The sequence below is a fragment of the Phragmites australis genome, chromosome 14 (genome assembly GCF_958298935.1).
Source record: "Phragmites australis chromosome 14, lpPhrAust1.1, whole genome shotgun sequence".
NCBI classification, from domain to species: domain Eukaryota; kingdom Viridiplantae; phylum Streptophyta; class Magnoliopsida; order Poales; family Poaceae; genus Phragmites; species Phragmites australis.
This window is the reverse complement of record NC_084934.1, coordinates 20,552,739-20,574,093: the sequence shown is the minus strand read 5'-3', so window position 1 is coordinate 20,574,093 and position 21,355 is coordinate 20,552,739. Positions and strand designations below refer to the sequence as shown.

The 21,355-nt window shown below is 43.8% G+C and overlaps 1 protein-coding gene and 1 pseudogene across 1 annotated transcript; both read left to right on the top strand.

Moving 5' to 3' along the window:
- The first annotated feature begins 10,106 nt into the window (after positions 1 to 10,106).
- On the top strand, positions 10,107 to 10,541 carry LOC133890309 (protein S40-5-like). The gene has a single exon (XM_062330719.1). It carries the CDS (start codon positions 10,107 to 10,109, stop codon positions 10,539 to 10,541), a length of 435 nt encoding a protein of 144 aa, XP_062186703.1.
- A 1,997-nt stretch (positions 10,542 to 12,538) lies between these two features.
- LOC133891291 (autophagy-related protein 8A-like) lies at positions 12,539 to 20,844 on the top strand (annotated as a pseudogene).
- Positions 20,845 to 21,355: the final 511 nt, after the last annotated feature.

The window sequence follows — 21,355 nt, the reverse complement described above, 5'->3', positions numbered from 1 at the left end:
ATGTTTCTCGACCACAGGGAGCAGCAGCTTGGTGTTGGCATTGCTGGATCCGAGTGGAGCGTTTTGGAGGCATTTGCTGATTAAGATTAGAGGGAAAAACATGAGTTGAGAGTTAGTTCTATGAAGTGATGTTTGTTGGTTCAGGTCATTATTTTTTAAAAAGTGCACGGTTTAATCCTTGATATCCCATAAGGGATCATACACACAAAGCACACAATTATCGCAACAGCTATTACAACAGCCTACATTATAGGTAGAAATAACGCACACTACAATATGGATACATCTCCTTTACGTGAGGGTCTACACAAAGCGAAGTAGCCTTCACTTCTTAGAACTACTTCTAGACTTCTAGCTTCAGACCGGAGCGGCTTCATTCCTTGAGGGGTATGAGTGGCTGGTCAGATCATTCTTCCGAGGTTGAAGGGTCTTCTAACTGGATGAGAGGAGGACAAACACCATCTTTTGGCGGTGGCTTAGTCACAGGGAGAATTTCTTCTTCCTCGATGGACTCCATTTCGGAAGTACCATGGGAGACTTCTGTAGGCGGAGGTGCTGGTGGGGTGTCGGCAAACTTCCTTTTGCCTTTTTCCATGGTTGCAACTGGGATTCCATCCAGTACTGGGAACTCTTTGTCCTCCAAGGCGAGGGGCCATCTCTTGGCCCTGGTGGCAAGGTAGGCGTCTTTTAGTTTCTAAGTGTGGCAATCCTCCACTTGTTTCAAGGCTTCAATCACTGCGGTATCACGGCTCTCGGCTCTAGTAGCTTGGGCCTTAGCCTCCGCAAGCTGCACACGGAGTTTCCTAGTCTGCGTCTCGGCTTCTTCTACCCTGTGGATGCACTTTCTCAGCTTGGTTGCCTGCTTGTCGTATTGCTCGTCTAGGATAAGCAAGTACCCGGTCAAGAACACCACAGCCGGGTCATCTTCTCGTAATTCGAGGCCTTCCAGGGTCTTCATCCGAGCCATCCACACTGGGAGGTTCCTTACCAAGGGTGGAAAGAACCTCATGGGTGTACGGTAGATGTGCTTCTCGTATATTTGGCACAGGTACCTCAAAGCCTTGCGAGCAACAACCTGGTAAATGTCCTTGAACCAGAACCCTGTTGTGGACACCTTCCACGGCTTTATGTCGGGGAAATCCTTACTTGCTCCGACATGGATGATCACATCGCACCGCTTTGTGCCATACTCCTCGTACTCTCTGCCCACATATTATGGGTGGTCCAGAATACCAAGTCTTACCATGGCGGCATATAGGAGCTTGGGAAAACCTTCCTTGTTCAAGCAGTAACTGGTGGTCCATCCTTCTTCTACCATCTGTGAGAAAAAGGAGGGGTAAACATTTTTGCAATAGAGAGGAGAGGGTAAGAGTTTTGTGGAGGCTCTCACTGGCTGCTCACCTTGACGAGGATGTGACCGGAGAGGGAGATCGGCCTGGTGACCAAATTTCTGTAAGAGAGCTGAGGGAGAGAGAAACTGGAAGGCTGAGGCTCGGTGGAAAGCTAGTGGAGTTAGGCGAGCTTTGGGATGGCTGAGGAGCTCCCTAGCGTTACATTTTATAGGCAGGAGGAGGGAGCAGTGGCCAGCAGCTCAATCGCCCACCTGCTATGGCGACGACTGTGGCCTCACGTGTGGGTCGTCTTCGCTGTGGCGCATGTGGTGACCGGCGGTCTGCGAGAGTAAAGGAGCAGCAGAGGTGGGTGGTGGGCATAGCGACATGGGCGGTGGTGAGGTGATGGTGTGGCAGCGGTGGTCGGATTTGAAACTTCCGCATCGGAAGCTGTCGCCGGTAACCAATAGCACCACGTTTGTGGGCCTCCTTCGCTTTGGGCTTCATTTGAGTACAATACTGTCAGGCCAGCAGCTGGGCCATGACAGTGAGGGAGGCCTGATTTAGTTCAGCCTATTGGTATTCTCGTCTCATTTTCCAATAGGTTTGTATGATGGCTAAATGGATTAGAAATAAAGCTAAAAAACAAATTTTGGTTAGGACAAGTGTCATATGTTGGGAACCTAGGATAAGTAGGAATGGCTTTGTGTTTGACAAAGCAAAGATTTACTAGTCTATGTAGGTAATTTTTAGAGATACATTGTATATGGCTTTGGACATGAGGCACAATGTTCATCGCATGTCATTCGTTGGAGACAACTATCATGGACTTCTTCACTAGGTATGGATGGAGATTTATTATGGACATAAGATCTATGTTTTCACCTCAAGAACCTACTAAAGGTGAGGGAAATAGAGAAGCGTCTGCCTTCTCTCTTCCTCAGTTGGTTTTCAGTCTCGTTCCGTCTATTAGATATGTGACGTTCTATAGTAGTGGTAGAAAATTTATAACATAGAACGCAATCATTATTATAGAAAATATCATCAATACTAGTTCAAAAATAGCATTTGGAACCGGCTGTGATACTCGGCAGTATTACTGCCGATTTTGTAATCGGCAGTGATAGAGTCAGCACTATCGGTTTGTGTTACGAACCGACAATGATAATCGGTTCTAAATCTGACATTTTCTGGATCGATTTTTTTGCACTCGATGAACAAACCCCCATGCCTTCTGTGGGAGTCGATTCATCGAATAGAGCAAATTACACGACCGAGTAGTTTTTTTTACGTTATTTTTTACTCGACAATAAATAAAAGGGGATACATATATATGAGTTTTTTTAGTAGTGAATGGGATTGGTTCTTTGGAAACAGTGAGGGGAAAGGGGTTGTGGCTTCCTTCGTCGTCTCTTCTTCCCTTTACGGATTGGCTGGTTGACAGTCAGCAGGCGAGGCTTGCAGCCCTGCTTTGCACAACTGTAGCAAACATGCCAAAGCATGCATAAACTGATAGTCCTACCCTACATGCCACAGCATGCATGACACTCACTCTAAAAACCTTGCAAGTGGGAGAAAGCCGTCAGTTTTTTCGAAGTTTGAATCAAGCCACTTGAATACTTTGGTGGCGATGCCGGCCAGGGCACAGACATGCCTGGGCAAGTATTTTGTGGACGTGCGATGCGCATCGACCACCACGTTTCACCCACCCCGGGTATTGCCCGGCGGGTCCCGACGGCGACAATTTTGCCCCTCGTGGTGGCTTTCAGTCCCATTAACGTGGAGGCCACGACCATGGGGGCGCGGGCGGCGGATGGGGTCATGGTCTCAGTTATGGCAAGGAGAAGTCGGCTAGGTCGGCCGGTGCGCAGGGGACTCATGGTGCTCTCGGTGGCATGTATGGTACCACTGGGTCGGCCCTGGGAACGGGCAAACATTCTTCGACGAACAACTTGGCAGACTTGCCGAATGACAAACAAGACTTGCCGGTTGCCATACAGGACAACAATGCACTAGCCCTACTGTCAGAGAAGCCTGCGGTGTTGGCATCACCGGTGATCGATAGTGCTGGATTGGAAGTGGATGACCTGCAGCCTGGGATGCTTGGAAACAAATGTTCTGACTTGGGCCCTATTCAGATGGTGACTGTTGCGCAAGAGCTGGAGCCTGAACCAACTATTTAGCCAGCAGCACCTTCCACGGTTCTGAATGCCTCGGTCAGGGCTAAAGATGTTAGGCCTGAGGCAGGGGTTGCTGCTAGGAAAGGTTTTTTGACAGAAAGTTATGTAGTAAGTGATAGTACATAGACTTCTTTTTTTTGCGGGGAGATACTACAGATACTTCAACTCTTGTAGAGCCGGATTTGGATAAGGCAGAGGCTGCAATGAATATTAATGTTAATGACATGGCTCATTGTGCAGATCATATGTTTATGCCTGAAGGTCAAGTTGAGACTAATTTTTCCATGGCTATTACTAATTCTATTCACAGATACTTGCTTTGTCTTCCTCGTCGTAAGCTACAAGTGATCTGTTGTAAGCATAATGGTGTGAGAGCTAATATGACAAACAAAGCTATGGTTGAGGCACTACTGACACTCGATACATTGGATAGGGTGGAGGAGGAGGGGGGAAATAAAGCACCCAAGGAGGCCTGTCCGGATTCGGGAACAACAAAGAAGAACAAAATACTCATGGTTCCAAAGGAGGTAAATCACTTCCGGCGCACCTCCTACAGATCCTCTGCTGTTGGAGATGATGACATGATGACAAAGGCAAAAAAAATGGCGGCAAACACAATTTGGAACATGGCACTTTTCAAAGTACTTACTGGCTGAAGATCGATGTAGCAAGAAAACAAAAGGGAAAATATAAGCATGGTGTGCCAAGTTATAGAGGTGGTAGCTATGAAGTTCTTTGCCAAGAATAGATGACGGTTTAGTATTAAACTATATGATCAATAACTTACATTCATGTGATCTTTTACGCTTTTTGTTTCCTATCAACATTCAAATATGAGCTAAGATGGTGTAATAATGAGTAAGAGTTATATGCATCACACGATGCAAAAAGTCGAAACTCTTTTCCATTATCTAAAAAAAATATTACTTTGTTAGTTTGACAAATTCATGCTCACACTTCCCTTCATTTTTTTTATGGAAAACTAAGCTCTCAACCAGACGGCTAACGATCGCAGACAGGCATAATACGATACAAGCACAACAGCGCAAACAGACAAAAAAAAATAGAGTAGGACAACGGGCTTCAGGCTCTCTTTATAAATTCTTTGCTTTGGTTACCATGACAACATATCTAACGGCAGCCATATCGATCCTCGCTGCTTATAATCCTTGAAAGAAGGTAGTGTGCTTTGGGTATTTGTAATAGCTGAAATGATAAATTCTTTTGTTGTCCGCGGGACCCGTGAGAAGTGCGAATTTTGACTTTTGAACCATTGCTCAGATGGACGATCGGAGGTTGTAGATGCGTAGATCTCATCAAGATGATTCCATTTTGCTATCTAACGTCCTATTTGGGCACTCGGTGAGTCCATGGTGAGCCCAATAGATTTAAATAGTTGGATGAAAAAAAACGAAGATAAGATCGGGTGGGATCGGTCGCCACCTTGACCCCCATCCATCTTTCCCTAATCGGCCCGATGCCTCACCCCTAGAGCCCTAGCCTGTTGTTTGGCCGCCGCCATCGTTGGCCACTGCCTCCTGCCATCGTCGGTCGCCGCCCAACCGTTGCTGGTGCACGTCATCAATGGAGGCTATCGGCTAGGGAGGGGCCAAACAAGGGCGGGGCTGGCTAAATAAAGGCATGAGGAAAGAAAGATAGAAAGAAAGAAAGAAGGCAAGAAGAAAGAAACAAAGAGGAGGAGGAGGAGGAGGAGGAGGAGGAGGAGGAGAAGAAGAAGAAGAAGAAGAAGAAGAAGAAAGGAGAAGGAAGGAGGAAGAAGAAGTAAAAGTAAGAAGAAAAGAGAAGGAAGGAGGAAGAAGGGGCAAGGAGGATTTTGGGAGTTTCAATGATTCCATCGTCGATCTGACTTTCTCGTTGCAAAGGTGACTTCTAGTTAGTCTTTAGATGCTCATGGATAGTTGAGAATTCCATCGTCGGATTGGTGATTGGGTAGATCCATTGCGTGCAATGATTTAATTTGGAAGTTGATGCCTAATCGGTGTTGAATTCTATATATGTTTATAATGAAAGTTGTAGGTCTCGTCATTAGCTTTTCGATGGTGTTGATCTTGTTCTTTTTGGTTAAGCAGTTAAGGAGTTTTTTGTTGAATCAGTGTTGTTGTCTGGCGAAGGTTAGTTTGTTCGTCATTGTCTCGTTCTTCTGTCTTTGACCTAGCTAGAGAAGGTTCTCGCTCGATATCTTGCAAGCAAAGTGGTAGATATTGTTTGTAACCCTCGATATCGTGTTTGCGGGGCTTTCCAGCATAGGAGCATCTCCTTTTTGCTTTTGTTATTGTGGTGTTATGGTGCTAACTCATGCACTTTGTTCAGGTGATGCTGCCTCGGGATGCAACTAATTGTTGCCTTCGTCGTCAATGAAGGAAAGTAAATGTAGCAGATGGTTACGCTTTAACTTATTATTTGGTTACCTCTATTTTTTTAATTACTGCACTTACTAATAATTTGTTAAATGAAATGTGAGCGTGTTACTTACTTTCCGCCTTATGAAGATCGAATGTTTTCCCTAGATCTGGTAAAGGAAGTGGGATATGTATTGCTTCTTGCAGATTGTTTATTTCTCTCGTATGCGAAGCATGGCACATATACCTCTGTTGGAAATTATGTCCTTCGATTATGCTTGAGCTTGTTGCCTTAATATTTACTTTTTTTGAAGTTTACTTGAATTATTGAATTAAGAAGCGAAGTAAGTGAGATTTGCCACTTTGAAGTTGTTCGTTTGCTATAACATGCTATTCTTGAAGTATTATGCATATATTGGAAGTTATGTTATAGATTGTGCATAAAGCATGCCATTTATATGCATCTCATGTATTAGAAGTTATGTCATCGTCTTATGGCAGCGACCGTACTGGAGGGGTATGACGCACACTGTTACGTTGCCTATGGAGAGGTAAGGGTGATGAAGAGCATGACATTTGCATACATATGCATTCGTATGGAAGTCTTTATTTTAATTGCTTCGATGTTGTTCTTATATTGCAAAGAAGTCATTAATACCGTATTAGATTGAGTTGATATGGTGAATCATAGGTAGTGGATGAAAGTATGTAGTTGTTGATGCTTTGTTAGGTTTGATTGTGTTTTTATGTTATTATCAATCAATTGTAACTAAATAGCTTGTTAAAGCAATTCAATTGCTAAGATTTTAAAATCTCACCCTTGATATCTTTCTAGGTACACCGTGAGGTGATGACGAGCATGAGGGATGGGTAGCAGCACATCGTATGCACAAACACCTCCACTGATGTTTAGTCTGGTTGTGATGCCAGTTGACGACTCTTAGTTACTTTGTTGTTTGCCGGTCTTGTCGTGATGTCGAAGTCTGTTCGAGGAATGTTTCTCATTTGCTAGGATGTTGGATTATGTTGTTGTGTTGATGATATCCATATCTAATTGCATACCTGTTTTTAAGGGATGTGTTGTTGAAATTTTCTTATTCGGCAGACTCGTAAGTAGATTTGAGTGTCATTCTAGGCTTATAGTGATTCCCGGAGTGTTACAATATTTGATCACCCCCTCCAAACCCTAAAATAGGGAAGCTTCAACCCTACCCAACCAGGAGGAGGGAAGGGGTGTACATGCATTAGTTCATGCATGCACCAGCTTTCCCAGCGCCATGGAGAAGCACTAGTTCCTACTTGCATACTGTTGGACCTTCTCAGCTTATCACCACGCGTCCAGGAGGTAGCAACCATTGGCTAGTTCTACACCCCTTGCGCTGCCGCAAGTAGCTAGCTACAGTCAGTCGCCGAAGTTTGAAAAGATCATGCACATCACGAGGGCAGGGCCAAACAGGAAAATTAGAGGTGTGTTGATTTGCATTAGTATATATGATAAACACACAGTAACAACACGACAATAATATATTTACCGACAATGACAAGCTGAAGTATTATTGCTAAACCTATATCTAATTTCACATATTGTAATTGCATCTACTATACATATAAGTTTGTATTTAGTTGGTATAATTTTAAATACTTGTAAAATATGATAATCATATATTTTTTCACATTTTCTCTCAAAAAAATACTCTAAAATGGGAAAGCCGAAAACTAGTATGAACTCAGAAATGTCGGGATATCGAAAATGAACAATCCGAACGGAAACACACCGGTATCAGTCAGAAACCAATAGTTCAACAATTCAACTCCTAAACAGTAAAAGTAGCAACAGAAAGTCTACCTTAATACCAATTCAAACAATAGTGTCACCTGAGGATGAACTCTTATACTTGACCGGGTGACAAGAGCAACAAAACTAATCATTAAATCCGATTAACAACACATTGCATCGATTTAGAATCTGTCATCGGTCAACAAGTAGACAGAAAAGACTTAACACATGATAGAAAATGCTTGTAGGAGCGGCCAGCGGCGTGCATGGTGCAGGTAGGAGATGGGCTGATCGACCGATGGGAGCTATGGGCAGTGGGCTAGTTTGTGTTGTGGGCTCAATTGAAAAATAGGAATCCCGTGGGAAATTCCCGATTGAAAATGGGATTTTGACACTACGGTTGGAAAAACAAAAAAAAAAATCATTTTTGACTCTATTTTCTAATTATTTTTTCCCGTTTTCATCCTGTTTCCGTGTAAGTATCAAAAAACCAAAAATGATCGAAGAAATGTAGAAAACATAATGGAACACAACGGAATTTCTCCCGGCCGTTTTCATCCCTTTTCTACCGTAGGAGGTATCCCTCAAATAGTTGTGAGTCGTGACCAGTGGCGGAGCCAAGATTTGATAGTTGGGTATGCCCGGTGGAAATTTTTTAATCCAATATACGAGTATAAATTTGCTAAAGGTACAATGTAATAATATTAAAAGTTCTCAACATCGTAAATTCAAAATTTGTGAAAAGTACAATATAAATAGTCCAAATATGAAACAATGTCTTACATAAATATAAGATTACAATACTTACTCTAGAACTCTATTTTACGCTTTCTCATGCCTATGAAAATCTAGATTATGTCATCCTTACTTACTTTGAAGAAAACATGCATCACGCTCAATAAATGTGACTAAACAATCGTTCAATAACTTATCATCCATTCTATTTCTCAACTTATTCTTCACTAGACTCAATACTAAAAATACTCTTTCAACATTTGATGTCATCATCGGTAGGATCAGTACCAATTTAATTAGCAAGTACACCAAATCATAAAGGACATGCCTATTTGTTTTAACAAGCCTAATAGAGAGCTCCCCAAGATTATTTAGGCATTTAAATCTATCATCTTTTCTCATATCATCAATAAAGTTATCAAGTTGAATTTTAAGTCTTATCGAATCCATGCTTGATATGTCCTTAGGATAAAAATTTAGCAAGTCTAAGTACCTTTTGTGCATCATAAGAAACAAACAAATTGAATGGATTCAAGGCCGACATGAAAACAAGCAACTCTATATTAACCTCATCTAACAGATTATCAAGATCTTGCCGAATTTTATCAGTGACACCAAGATATATTATAAAATAAAATTAATAGTCAAAGTATACTTTCAAAGACTTTTCCAAATCATAATACATCCTATATTTTAGGATGGAGGGAGTATCTAGAAGAAAGAATACATTGCTAGAGCAGTGGTAAGAGCTCCATGCGCGTGTAACAAAGGTCTCAAAAAGTTCCAAACTTCACACTGGACGTAGGATTCTATCCTAGAACCTCTTCTAAAGGTATATTTGTTTGGACTTCTGCTTCTGACTTTTCTGCTACTAGAAGCCAGAAACCTAAACAAACGGGATTGCTGAAAAGTGACTTTTGGAGAAGTTAGAAGCATGTTTCTGAGGAAATGAATTAGAACCTGAAAAGCTAACTGAAAGTAGCTTTTCTGAGAAGTGGTGTGCTGATAAGTTAAAAATTTACTGTAAAAGGCAACAGCTAAAATCCAAAAATAATTTTTTTTAAACCAAAATAAAAGCTTTTTCAAAAAGTCAAAAACAGAAACCTAAATAAACAAGCCCTAAATGCCCAACATGAGTTCCCAATCAGAGCCAGATAATGAGAAGAAAACCCTAGGCTCCAACCAGCTTCTTAGAAGCACAAAATGAAGTAGTAGGGAAAAAATATGGTTAGATATATCCGGTTTACCGGTCTACCGTATCGGTAGAAAAAAATTACCATTTTTATCTGTATTTTGTTTAAATTTTGTCTGTATACCAAATAAGATTGCCGTATGAGCCGGATAATTAATCCGAGCAAATTAAAAGCCATTTAAAAACATTGGCACGAATAAAACTACTGCTCCAATGATAGATGCTGGCATATATCAAACTTTGGATGCACAAGTAATTAAGGTTTTGGTGTACTACTAAAACGCAACAAAGCATTTACTTAATTGATGGCCGGCGAAGGTGAAACCAGACCACCGGTGGGTCTGCTGGTCGGTGCGTGGCCACTGCAATCTTGTCTCCGTGCGTCTGTGCGCCCTGTCGCCTGTGTGAGTACAAATATACGTGCCAAGTGCTATGCCAACTTCAGAGCAGTAGCAGAAACTGGCAGCGCGCACGCACACACACCAAGAAAGCCGTCCTCTCTCTTTAGCTTCCTACCATAGTGTGTGATCTATGGCCGGAGTGCAGGAAGAAGAGTTCGACGAGGGTGAGGTGTGGGACGTGCTGCAGGATCACACCAGCACGGAGGCAGGGGCGAGGGCGCTCTTCGCCGCTCCTCCGAGGAATAGGAGGGGCGGCAATGGCGAGAAGGCCGTGAGCGAGGACCAAGGTGCACGTGCTGCTGCCACGAGGACGCCGATGGGCAAGGGGAGGTCGTCGGCGCCGCTGGCCATTCCGGCCGGCAGCTCGTCGAGGCGACGCGGCGACGAGCAGGAGGAGGAGGATGGAGAGGAGATGCTGCCGCCGCCGCACGAGTGGCTGGCGAGGAAGATGGAGCGGATGGGCGCGGCGTTGCCGCCGGAGGCGTGCAGGGGGAGGAGCAAGGGGAGGGAGATGAGGAAGGTCAGGGACACCGTACTCCCCAAGACCGCGTTCTCCGAGAAGTAGCTTAAGCCAGCTAGGAGATCATGCATGCGCTCTATGCAATGCATGCGTGCATGCTCATTGCTCAAGCTTGAAGAAGAATGATCTTGCACTGCAACTGACAAGCTTGCATGCAAGCCTGTGAGGTTACTTTGCGTAGTTCAGTGCGTAGAAAAGTCAGCATCGATCGCCCTATCGGTACTATGCAATGTACTATATACGTTTAGTTGTAAGGATCGATCATGCATGCATGCGTTTGATGTGACATTTTGGTGATGTACCTGCTAGCTAACCATGTAGGTAGCTTAGAGCCTAGAGCTTTTCCTTCGGTCCGATCCCATGCATGTCATGAAGACTATGTTGAGTAGTAACAAGCATGCATCCATGCATGCGTGTGAGTTGTGACCATATGACGTGTGGTATGGCCTTGCAGGCTGCATGCATCCATTTGTCCCTACTCCAGTGATCTTATCTGGTCCTTGCACTGGCTTCTGCTCTGATTCTTTTTGCTTGGTCTTTTCTGTTGAGAGAGTGTATGCATGACTTCACAGTTTCATACATAATGTGGAGATCGATCGTTCTAGTACACTGTAGTAGCTAATCTCAACGCATGAGTGAGAATGCTGATGGGCTAACGGTCTAACGCCTTAAGAAAAAAGGAGACTTTTTTGCCACTCGTTCCCAAATGCCACTTACAAGAGTTTGCTTTGTTGTTGTTGTTGCCACTTGGGCCATACAACCTAGGGCAAATAGGTCATTTTGATTTGGATTCTCCTAACTCTCCTCTTCTTTAGTCGGAACTGCCAGTTTATGTTAGCAACTGAGGGCCTTCAATTTGTTCCATCCTCGAATATCATCAAGGCCATATGCTCCCTCTTCGAGTCCACTGTCGAGGCCCTTTGCTCGCGCCATCGTTGCCTTTCTCCACTGGCGCTAAGGGTGGAGGAAGGCGAGCCAAAAGACCAAGTTAAGGAGGACAGTGTGGAGGACATACGAAGGGAGAGAACGGCAAGGAGGAGGGGAGGAGGCATTGAAAGGTTCGACACGGGCGGGTGTTCCATGGCAAGAAGTAGTGACGGGGTTTGCCATGGCTGGTAGAGGACGGTGGTGTGATGAGCCCAATAGGGCAGGGTAGGGCGGTGCTCAGGGTCAGTGACGGACGAAGGATGGAGTACTAAGGGCTCATTTCCTTCTTTCAACCCAAGCCTACTCTTTTTCTTCCTCTCCATATTCTTCTCCCTCCTATCTATCCTTCCTCTCCATGGAGCACAGAGGGTAGGGTTAGGGGCCAGGACTTGAGCCCCGTGCCCAAGGTCTGACTCTGCTCAGGATGGAGGTGGAGTGGGTGGAGGAGGGCAGAGCGGATGTTGTACCTTGTCTCTGGCCGTCACCTTACGAGTTACGAGTTCAGATCCTCTATTGCGCAGAAGCTCACTCTTAAAAGCCCCGCAAGAATGGTCTAATAAATAGCAGCGACACGGCACCTCCTAAGCCCTGCCACGAGTTCACTCCCCTTCTCCTCCCGGTTGCTTCCGGATCCGGATCCCCTGACTTCAGGGGTGTGAAGTCACGGGAGAACAGTAAAATATGAGAGGATGAACAGTACCCCTAACGGCAAAACACTGTAGCGCAACCATGTAGCAACTCAATTAGATTTTACTGTTTATAGTGTACTGTAGCATCAAGATCTTATCCGTCGCTTTACGATCCAACGGTGCACAACAATTTGAAGTCACCATACTTCACTCTCTGGTGAAGTCAAAAGATCCCATTCCATTCCTTCCGCTGATCGACTTGCCCCCTCGATTCCGTGAACCCCTCGACACGATCGTCTCCATCGATCCCCGCCCCGGTTGTGCCCTTCGATCGGTGAGCCCCTTGACCTCTTCCCCTCAAAAGAGTCACCGGAATTCGGGAGAATTCCGCGGGCGTTGTTCGTCAGTTCGTTTTCTTGATGTTTTCTTGAATCGATTCGATTCTGACCTGTTCCAGTCGGTGGTTTAGGTTGTTGACATGTGGAGATGTCCAAGACTTCCTTCAAGCTCGAGCACACCCTCGGTTTGCCTCTTATCTATTGCCTCGTGCGCTGTTAATTTCTTGGTTTGGAAATTGGGATTAGGGTTCAGACTGTGGTATGAGTTGATGGTGTGTTAGATTGGTTTGGACTTATCGATGGCACTAGATTGGGTTGAACTGGTTTATGGTTTAGTAGATTGGTTTGAACTTGTACGATGGTAGTAGATTGGGTTGAACTTGTCGATGGTAGTAGATTGGTTTCAACTTGAGTTGGGAATTTCCTGTCAAGAGGCATGCATATAATTGTTGAGAGGTGATTTTGTTGAAATTTTTTGTCGTTTGTGCAATGTGATGATGTGATTAAAGTTGACCTGGAGATAAACTTTTTGGTACCTAAAGAGTTTGGTCTATGGGTTGGTGTTATTTTCTTGAATTTTATGGGTTGATGTAATATGGTGCTACTAGATAGGTGTTGACTTTGATGCCACTTTGTGGATTAAGAGGTTTTGAAAATTTTGCAAGGTTTGTGGTTGGGATGAAATTATGCTACTGTTTCAAAGAGACTCTTGATATAATGAAGTGTATGTTAACATGAGCTATTGTGGGATGCTTGGTATAAGTATTAGGTTACTTCTATTTGTCTTCATCTGACCTAAATTGTAATAGCTTATGAAGAAGCTGTCTTCAAATTATGTAATGTGGCTGCTGTGGGCTGCTGTGGTTTAGTGCACTTTATCTTTGCTCTACTTCTGTGTACTGTTGTGCTATCACATTTTTTTCTTTCGATCTTTTATAGAACTATTTTATTTGAACCTATGGGGACGGACCATGCATCTTTTTATGGGTCAAGGTCAATGAAACTATATCTTGTAGTTTGGATCATACTCCGGTAGCTTGTAAATTTCAGTTGTGATTTATAGCTATTGTGTTGTGCATCCTTTTTCGTGAGAACAAATTTTTTTTTTTTTAGGTGGAGAATGTTATGTTCTTAGTTTAGTAAGGCCTTGATTCCTGGAATATTAGTGTGTTTGTACATTCATGGGATTGCTGATATTATGTGGCTTGTGGTTGTTCGAGCTGATCCTTCTATTTTGACATATTTGTTTTTCATGACTGATTTTATTTAATATTTAGGGATAACAAATTTGTCTTACAATAGTAAAACAAGGAAGTTTGATGGTGTCATGTACGGTATACAATACCTTTGTAGAGCCAAAGGAAAGGCGCAGGTGCAGGTTCTAAAGTCCTAGTTTGTTTTGAGTTTGTTTAGATATAGTTGGAAGGAGTATATGTCGGTTTAGGTAATAAATCAAGTTGGTTTAGGAAACAAACTCTGGTTGGACAAATATATATACTAGTTAATGTATAAGTTTGAAGGCAAGAAAGAAGTATTCATCTACTTACTCATCTCTTCCTCTGCATCTCATCCCCTTGCTGCACTCGACGACTCCATCATCGACAACTCCACCACGAGGAGGAAACCGATCAAGGATAGGCCGGTGACTTCTCACACTTATCCTATACGTTCATTGCCACAGGGATGTGACAACTTGGTATCAGGAATCATTGATTCTGGGACCGACAGATCACAATCCATGGAATCCTCCAGTGCGGATCAAGATCTATTCAAGAAATTGTTGGCGGAGCAGGAAGCTTTGCTATGCTGGGAGTTCCAGACTGGGTTCGACGACATCAATAACAGCCTGGGCGACGTCAACACCACGCTACCTGCTGTCAAGATCTCTCTCGCCGAGGTTATGTGTGTGGTGACGGGGGTCATGGATCGGCTTTCTCGCTTGGAGAAGCACAAAGCCCTAAACGGTAGCTCTGGCATTACCGCTTAGGATCAAACTGTGGTCGTATTTCCACCAGCATCTAGCAACGGTGGGCTGGCAAAGACCGTAGCATCCACAGCGCCCACGGGATTGTCGCTGTGCATACCTCGTCTAGGCAGTGCAGGCATTCTTCAAGCTGATGGGGCCTTGCTGCAGAATCGGGCTCTCTTTGTCTAGGAAACCTGATACAGATGAAAATCCTGGATCGAGTGGTGCCATGGATGGAGGAGTTCCACGATTTTCCAAATTGAGTTTCCCTCACTATGACGGGAAAGATGACCCGCTTCCTTGGCTCAGTAGATGTGATCGATTCTTCTGTGGTTAAAAGACTGACGAAAATCACAAGGTCTGACTCGCCTCCTATCACATGGATGGCAATGCCCACCATTGGTACCATCACCTGGAACGTAGTCACGGTGAGCCATCTTGGGTTGAGTTCAAGCAATTATGTAACACGCGCTTCGACCCTCCCATCCGTAGCAATCCGTTGGGAGAACTCCGGCATCTTCGATAGTTGGGGACGATGGAAGATTACCAAAGTCGCTTCTTGGCTCTCCTTAGTCGAGCGGACACATTGACGGAGCGTCAAGACAAGCAATTGTTCACGTCTGGCCTTCGTGATGATATTCGTACCGATGTCGAGCTCCAGGATCCAGCCGATCTGGAGGCCGCCATGAGTCTGGCGCGCGCATACGAACAGCTAGTTGCACGTTTTGTTCAAGCGGCACACGCTCGTATATGTCATCGCGCGGGCCTCCAGCGCTTACATCTGGACCTCCTCAGATGAAATCGACAAGGCCTACCCCAAGCTATGGGAGTTCTAACTCTCTTCCCTCTCGTGAAGTTTGGTGTCTTTCACCAACTAAGATGGCAGAACGCCATCAGCAAGGTCTTTGTTTTCGTTGCGATGAGAAGTTCATTTGCGGTCACCGTTGTGCCCACCTCTTCTACATCGAGCATGAAGATTCCACAGCCGATGACTATGACTACAGCACGGACGAATTTCAGCAGGCCCCTCACATCTCCCTTTATGCAATGGCTGGTATTTTCGGGTCTGATACAATGCGACTAAAAATTCAGATTGGCAATCAGGATTTGGTGGCAGTCGTTGACTCTGGGTTGTCCCATAATTTCATCCAGGATGATGTCACCGAACGCCTGGGTCTTTGCCTCCAACCAATCCGCACTGGAATCAGGGTCACGGTTGCCAATGGTGACCATTTATGCAGTTCGGGAGTGTGCCGCAGACTGGTCATGCTCATCAATCAAGACTCTTTTTACTTGATTGCTATACCTTACCACTGGCCGGCTATGACATCATTCTAAGAACTCAGTGGTTGTGTTCCTTGGGGTCAATCATATGGGATTTCAACAAGCTCACCTTATCTTGCTGCATCAATGGGTGTTCTGTTACATGCCAAGGTTTGTTGTGTCTAAGAGTGTCCGTATGTGCAGCTGAGTGCACCACTACTCTTTTGGATTGCCTCCTGAACTCCTTCGCGGATCTCTTTACAGAACCTACAGGCTTGCCTCTCGCACACGCGCATGACCATCGCATTCATCTAGAGTCTGGTGCTCGACCGGTGGTCGTGCTCCCGTACAGATACCCCCAACTTCAGAAGGATGAGTTGGAACGTCAATGTACTGAGATGCTTCAATACGGGTTCATTCGCCTCAGCACGTCTGCCTTCTCCTCACTGATACTGCTCGTCAAGAAGCACGATGGGTCTTGGCATTTTTGCGTTGATTATCATGCCCTCAATGCCATAACCATTAAAGATAAGTTTCCAATACCGGTGGTTGAAGAACTGTTCAATGAACTCCATGGCACCCGTACCTTCACCAAATTGGTCCTCCGTTCTGAATATCATCAAGTCCGAATGCATGAAGCTGACATAGAGAAGACGGCATTCTGTACTCATCACAGACACTATGAGTTTCTTGTGATGCCGTTTGGCTTAACAAATGCACCAGCCACATTTCAAGAATTGATGAACGATATCCTTCATCAGTATTTACATCGTTTTGTTCTTGTCTTTTTTATGATATATTGATCTATAGTTCTTCTTGGGTCGATCACCTCCGCCATGTTCGCATGGTGTTGGACATACTCCGGCCACACCACCTTGTCTTGAAGCGACCCAAATGTTCCTTTGGAGTATCCTCGGTGTTTTATCTTGGTCATGTTGTATCAGCTGCCAGCGTCACCATGGATAGCCATAAGGGTACAAGCTGTTGAAGAGTGGCCAGAGCCTCGTACAGTACGAGCAATTCGCGGATTCCTCGGTCTCGCAAGGTACTACCGGCGTTTCATCAAAGATTATGGCGCTATTGCGGCTCCATTAACAAAACTACTGAAGAAGGAAGGCTTCACATGGTCTTCTAAGGCAACTCAGGCATTCTTGATGCTCAAGGCTCTCTTTACAGCTGCTGTTTTGCAGTTGCCAGATTTCCGTCAGGTCTTCGTGGTTGAGTGCGACGCATCAAGCTCCGGCATGGGTGTTGTACTTCATCAAGGTGCTGGACCAGTGGCTTTCTTCGATCGTGTCATGGCACCTCGCCATGCTGGCTTAGCTGCGTATGAGCGTGAGTTGATCGCCCTCGCCCAGGCTGTGAAGCATTGGAGACCTTACCTTTGGGGGTGTCACTTTGTGGTTCGCACGGATCATTTTTCTTTGAAATCTCCTCGATCAACGATTGTCGACCATCCCTCAACATCGGTGGATTAGCAAGCTCATGGGTTTTGACTTCGTTGTGGAGTACAAAGCACGAAACACCAACATCGTGGCGGATGCCCTCTCCCAACGTGATGCTGACTTACCTAATGCAACGATTTCTGCAATATCTGTTACGTCCCTTGCTCTCTGGGACGAATTGCGGCAGTAGTATGCGTCCAACGCTGAGGTGTGCAAGTTGCAGGAGGATATTACAGCCGGCAACAAAGGTCCTGACTGGGAATTACGCAATGGCCTGATCATCAAAGGTCACCGGGTTTATGTTCCTTCTTCATTTCCGAGTGTTTCTAGCCTTATTGCAGCTGCACACACAGGTCATGAAGGTGTTCAACATACGCTGCACCGTCTTCGTGCTGATTTTTACATTCCGGGTGATAAGGCTTTAGTTCAAGATTTTATACGCTCATGTTATGTCTGTCAACGCAATAAAACAGATCACATTCATCCTGCTGGTCTTCTACAGCCTTTGATCGTACCAACTTAGATATGGAGTGATGTTGCGATGGACTTTGTCGAGGGCTTGCCACACATCAATAATAAGTCTGTCATTTTAACAATGGTGGATCGTCTCTCCAAATACGCACATTTTATTCCCTTAGGACATCCATACACTGCTAGCTCGGTTGCTCGAGCTTTCTTTGATGAAATTATGCGACTTCATGGACTGCCGGCGTCCATTGTTAGTGATCGTGATTTTGTCTTCACCATCAATTTCTGGCCAGAACTCTTCCGTCTATCCGACACCCGGCTGCACATGAGCTCAGCTTTTCATCCTCAGAGTGATGGTCAATCGGACGCCACAAATAAGGTAATAATCATGTATCTTCGTTGTTTAACTGGTGATCGCCCCAAACAGTGGCTTTGTTGGCTTCCTTGGGCAGAATATTGCTTCAATACAGCTTATCATTCGGCACTTCATGACACTCCGTTCAGTGTAGTGTATTGTCGTAACCCTCTAGCATTACGTGCATATGAGAAAGGCGAAGCTCGTGTTCCGGCTGTCGAGCAGTCTCTATTGGAGCGTGACGAGTTCTTGCGTGATGTGCGTGAACGCCTTTTACAAGCTCAAGTACACGCCAAACTGTATTATGATGCCAAGCATATAGAGGTCAGTTTTGGTGTTGGAGATTGGGTGTGGCTAAAACTTCTTCATCGACCTATAGCTTCTTTACCTTCACATGTTAAGGGCAAGTTGGCACCATGATTCTACAGCCCTTTTCAAGTGTTGGAGCGCGTCGGCGACGTTGGTTATCGTCTGCGACTTCCGGTCAAAGCCAAAATACATGATGTCTTCCATGTAGGAGTGCTCAAGAAATTCAGTGGACAACCTCCTCAAGCAACACCTAATCTACCATCATTGCTTCATGGTCGTGCTGTGCCAACTCCAATAGCAGTGGTGCGTAGCAGGTTTGCTCGTGGCAAATGGCAGGTTCTTGTCCGTTAGGCTGGTTTGTCAGACGCCAACACAACATGGGAAGATGTTTCTGACTTTAAGCAACGATATCTTGAATTTCAGCTCGAGGACGAGCTCTTTCTGAAGAAGGGGAGAGATGTCATGTACGGTATACAATACCGCCGTAGAGCCAAAGGAAACGCGCAGGCGCAGGTTCTAGAGTCCTAGTTTCTTTTGAGTTTGTTTAGATATAGTTGGAAGGAGTATATGTCGGTTTAGGTAACAAATCAAGTTGGTTTAGGAAACAAACTCTGGTTGGACAGCTATATATACTAGTTAATGTATCAGTTTGAAGGCAAGAAAGAAGTATTCATCTACTTACTCATCTCTTTCTCTACATCTCATCCCCTTGCTGCACTCGACGATCTCCATCGTCGACAACTCCACCACGGGGAGGAAACCGGCCAAGGATAGGCCGGCGAGTTCTCACACTTATCCTATACGTTCATTGCCACACAGCCGTGACAGATGGTCTACCTTTTCTGTTGATGCTAACGTAATACATTGGTTCTTGGATGGATGCACAAGATTTGAATATATGATTGCCATTATGTTTGGTGTTTGGTATTTTGCACCTATCTTTTTCTGGGATAGGCTACTATTGATTCTGTACAATTGTACCTAGTTTCATGCTATGTCCTGGCCTAATTTATTTGCACCTTCTTTGTGCATCTTTCAATACCTTTTTTCTTAACTTGTGTTCCGAATCTTGATTAATATTACAGAGAGGAGGCAGTCTGAATCTGCCAGGATCAGGGAGAAGTACCCAGACAGAATTCCTGTAAGATATATTTCCTAATGCTTCTTTTCTTTTTCTGCATACATGCTTCCTCGGTTGCTCATGTCTGTGATCGATAATTTCAGGTGATTGTTGAGAAAGCTGGCAAGACTGATGTCCCAGAGATTGATAAGAAGTAAGTTCTCATCTAGATATCTCCTGTATTTTGTTGAGAGCTGTCTACTGCTTTGTTCTGTTGTTTGCTTAGCTTGATCATGCTCAGCATATTGAACATATTGAATAATAATGTTGAGCATAGTCAGTCGTCAGATGGTATACCATAAGTACTTGGTCCCGTATTTTTATATGTTTTAAGTGTTGGCCTGATTGGGTCCTTGAAAATGTCTTAAGCCATCTATTTCTTTGGTTTCTGGGTCTACTTGTTTTTATTCACATTGCTGTTATCTGTTAACACCTTTCTCTTATGCAGGTACTTTGTTCCTGCTGACCTCACTGTCGGCCAGTTAATCTACGTGGTGAGGAAGAGGATCAAGCTTTAGCCCAGAGAAGGCCATCTTCGTCTTTGTGAAGCAAACCTTGCCTCCAACTGGTATTACTCACACATTGTTTATGATTCATCCTTGACCATATGCCTCCCACTATGATCTTTCTCCTTATCTCAATTTTCTCCGGGAAAAATGCAAAAAAAAAACCCCAAAAATTTGATTTTGTTGCAAAAAAAACCCCAAAAAATTCAAAAAAATAAAATAAAAATCGAAAAAAAATTCAAAAAAAACTAGAGACAATTCTAAGACCTTCTGTGAAATTTGTTTTCAAAAATAATATCCTTTGCATCATATTTCATGGAGAGGAAGTTTGGAAAAAAGAAGAAAAATGTGCAGCTCATTTATTAACTCATGTTATTTTAACTTTTTAATGTCTACCATTATTTTTTCTACATAAATAATTATTTAAGTAAACTAATAAAAGTGGTTTCACTAATTTTAGGGGTGTTATGGATTAGTTATGAATTAATCTATCTGCAACACATTTACTCAATCATGCACGTTACAATAACTATTTCAAAATTTCATGTATTTTTAGAAGATAGAGGATCATGTAAGAAGACTAAAAAAAATTGTTTCATGATTTTTGGATTAGTAAATAATTAACTATGCATTTAACTCGAATTAATAAATGAGTTGCACGTTTTTCTTTTTTTCAAACTTACTCTCCATGAAATATGATACAAAGGATATTATTTTTGAAAAAAAAAATTCACAAAAGGTCTTAGAATTGTCTCTAGTTTTTTTTAGAATTTTTTATGATTTTGTTTAAATTGTTTTGAATTTTTGGGTGTTTTTCAACAAAACCAAACTTTTAGGGGTTTTTTCAACTAAATAATTTTCAGGGAAAGTCAAATTCCAAGTGGCTTTTGGGGGGTTTTGCATTTTTCCCATTTTCTCCCTTGGCAGACTCTTTGATGTCTGCGATCTACGAAGAGAACAAGGACGAGGATGGCTTCCTTTACACGACTTACAGTGGCGAGGGCACGTTTGGCTCTGCTTAATGCAGGCACCCGCTACCGCCACTGTAAATAAACGAGCATGATCAGGCTGTTGCCGCCATAAACATGTGTACATATATCTCGTCTCTTATGCTGCGGGATTGCTTCCATGGTTTAGTGCGTCCTTAGCTTTTCAATTGTCTGGAATTCTCATATTACTGAATACTTATTTCTTTGGGATCGATACATTTACCTATTCCACTATTCGTGTTCTCGCCTTTGGGTCTGGTCTGGTGTGTGATTGGCATTATCTGTGTTCCTAAGATTGCAATTTCTGTGGACAAGTGCTCAAAGTATACTCTTGGTTTGATAGGTGGATTCCCATTTCCTGATATAGGTCGTATTGCTGTTGTGTTGCTGCTGATGACAAATTTAGTCTGTCGTGTTGCTATTGGCTTGACATAGGTCGCGAATAGAGAATCTGCAATGTTCACTATTCAAATTGTAGGAGCCTAAGCTGCATGTTGGAGAGGTTATATTAGTCTGTTTTAGCTAAGAATAGCAATCGGTGTAG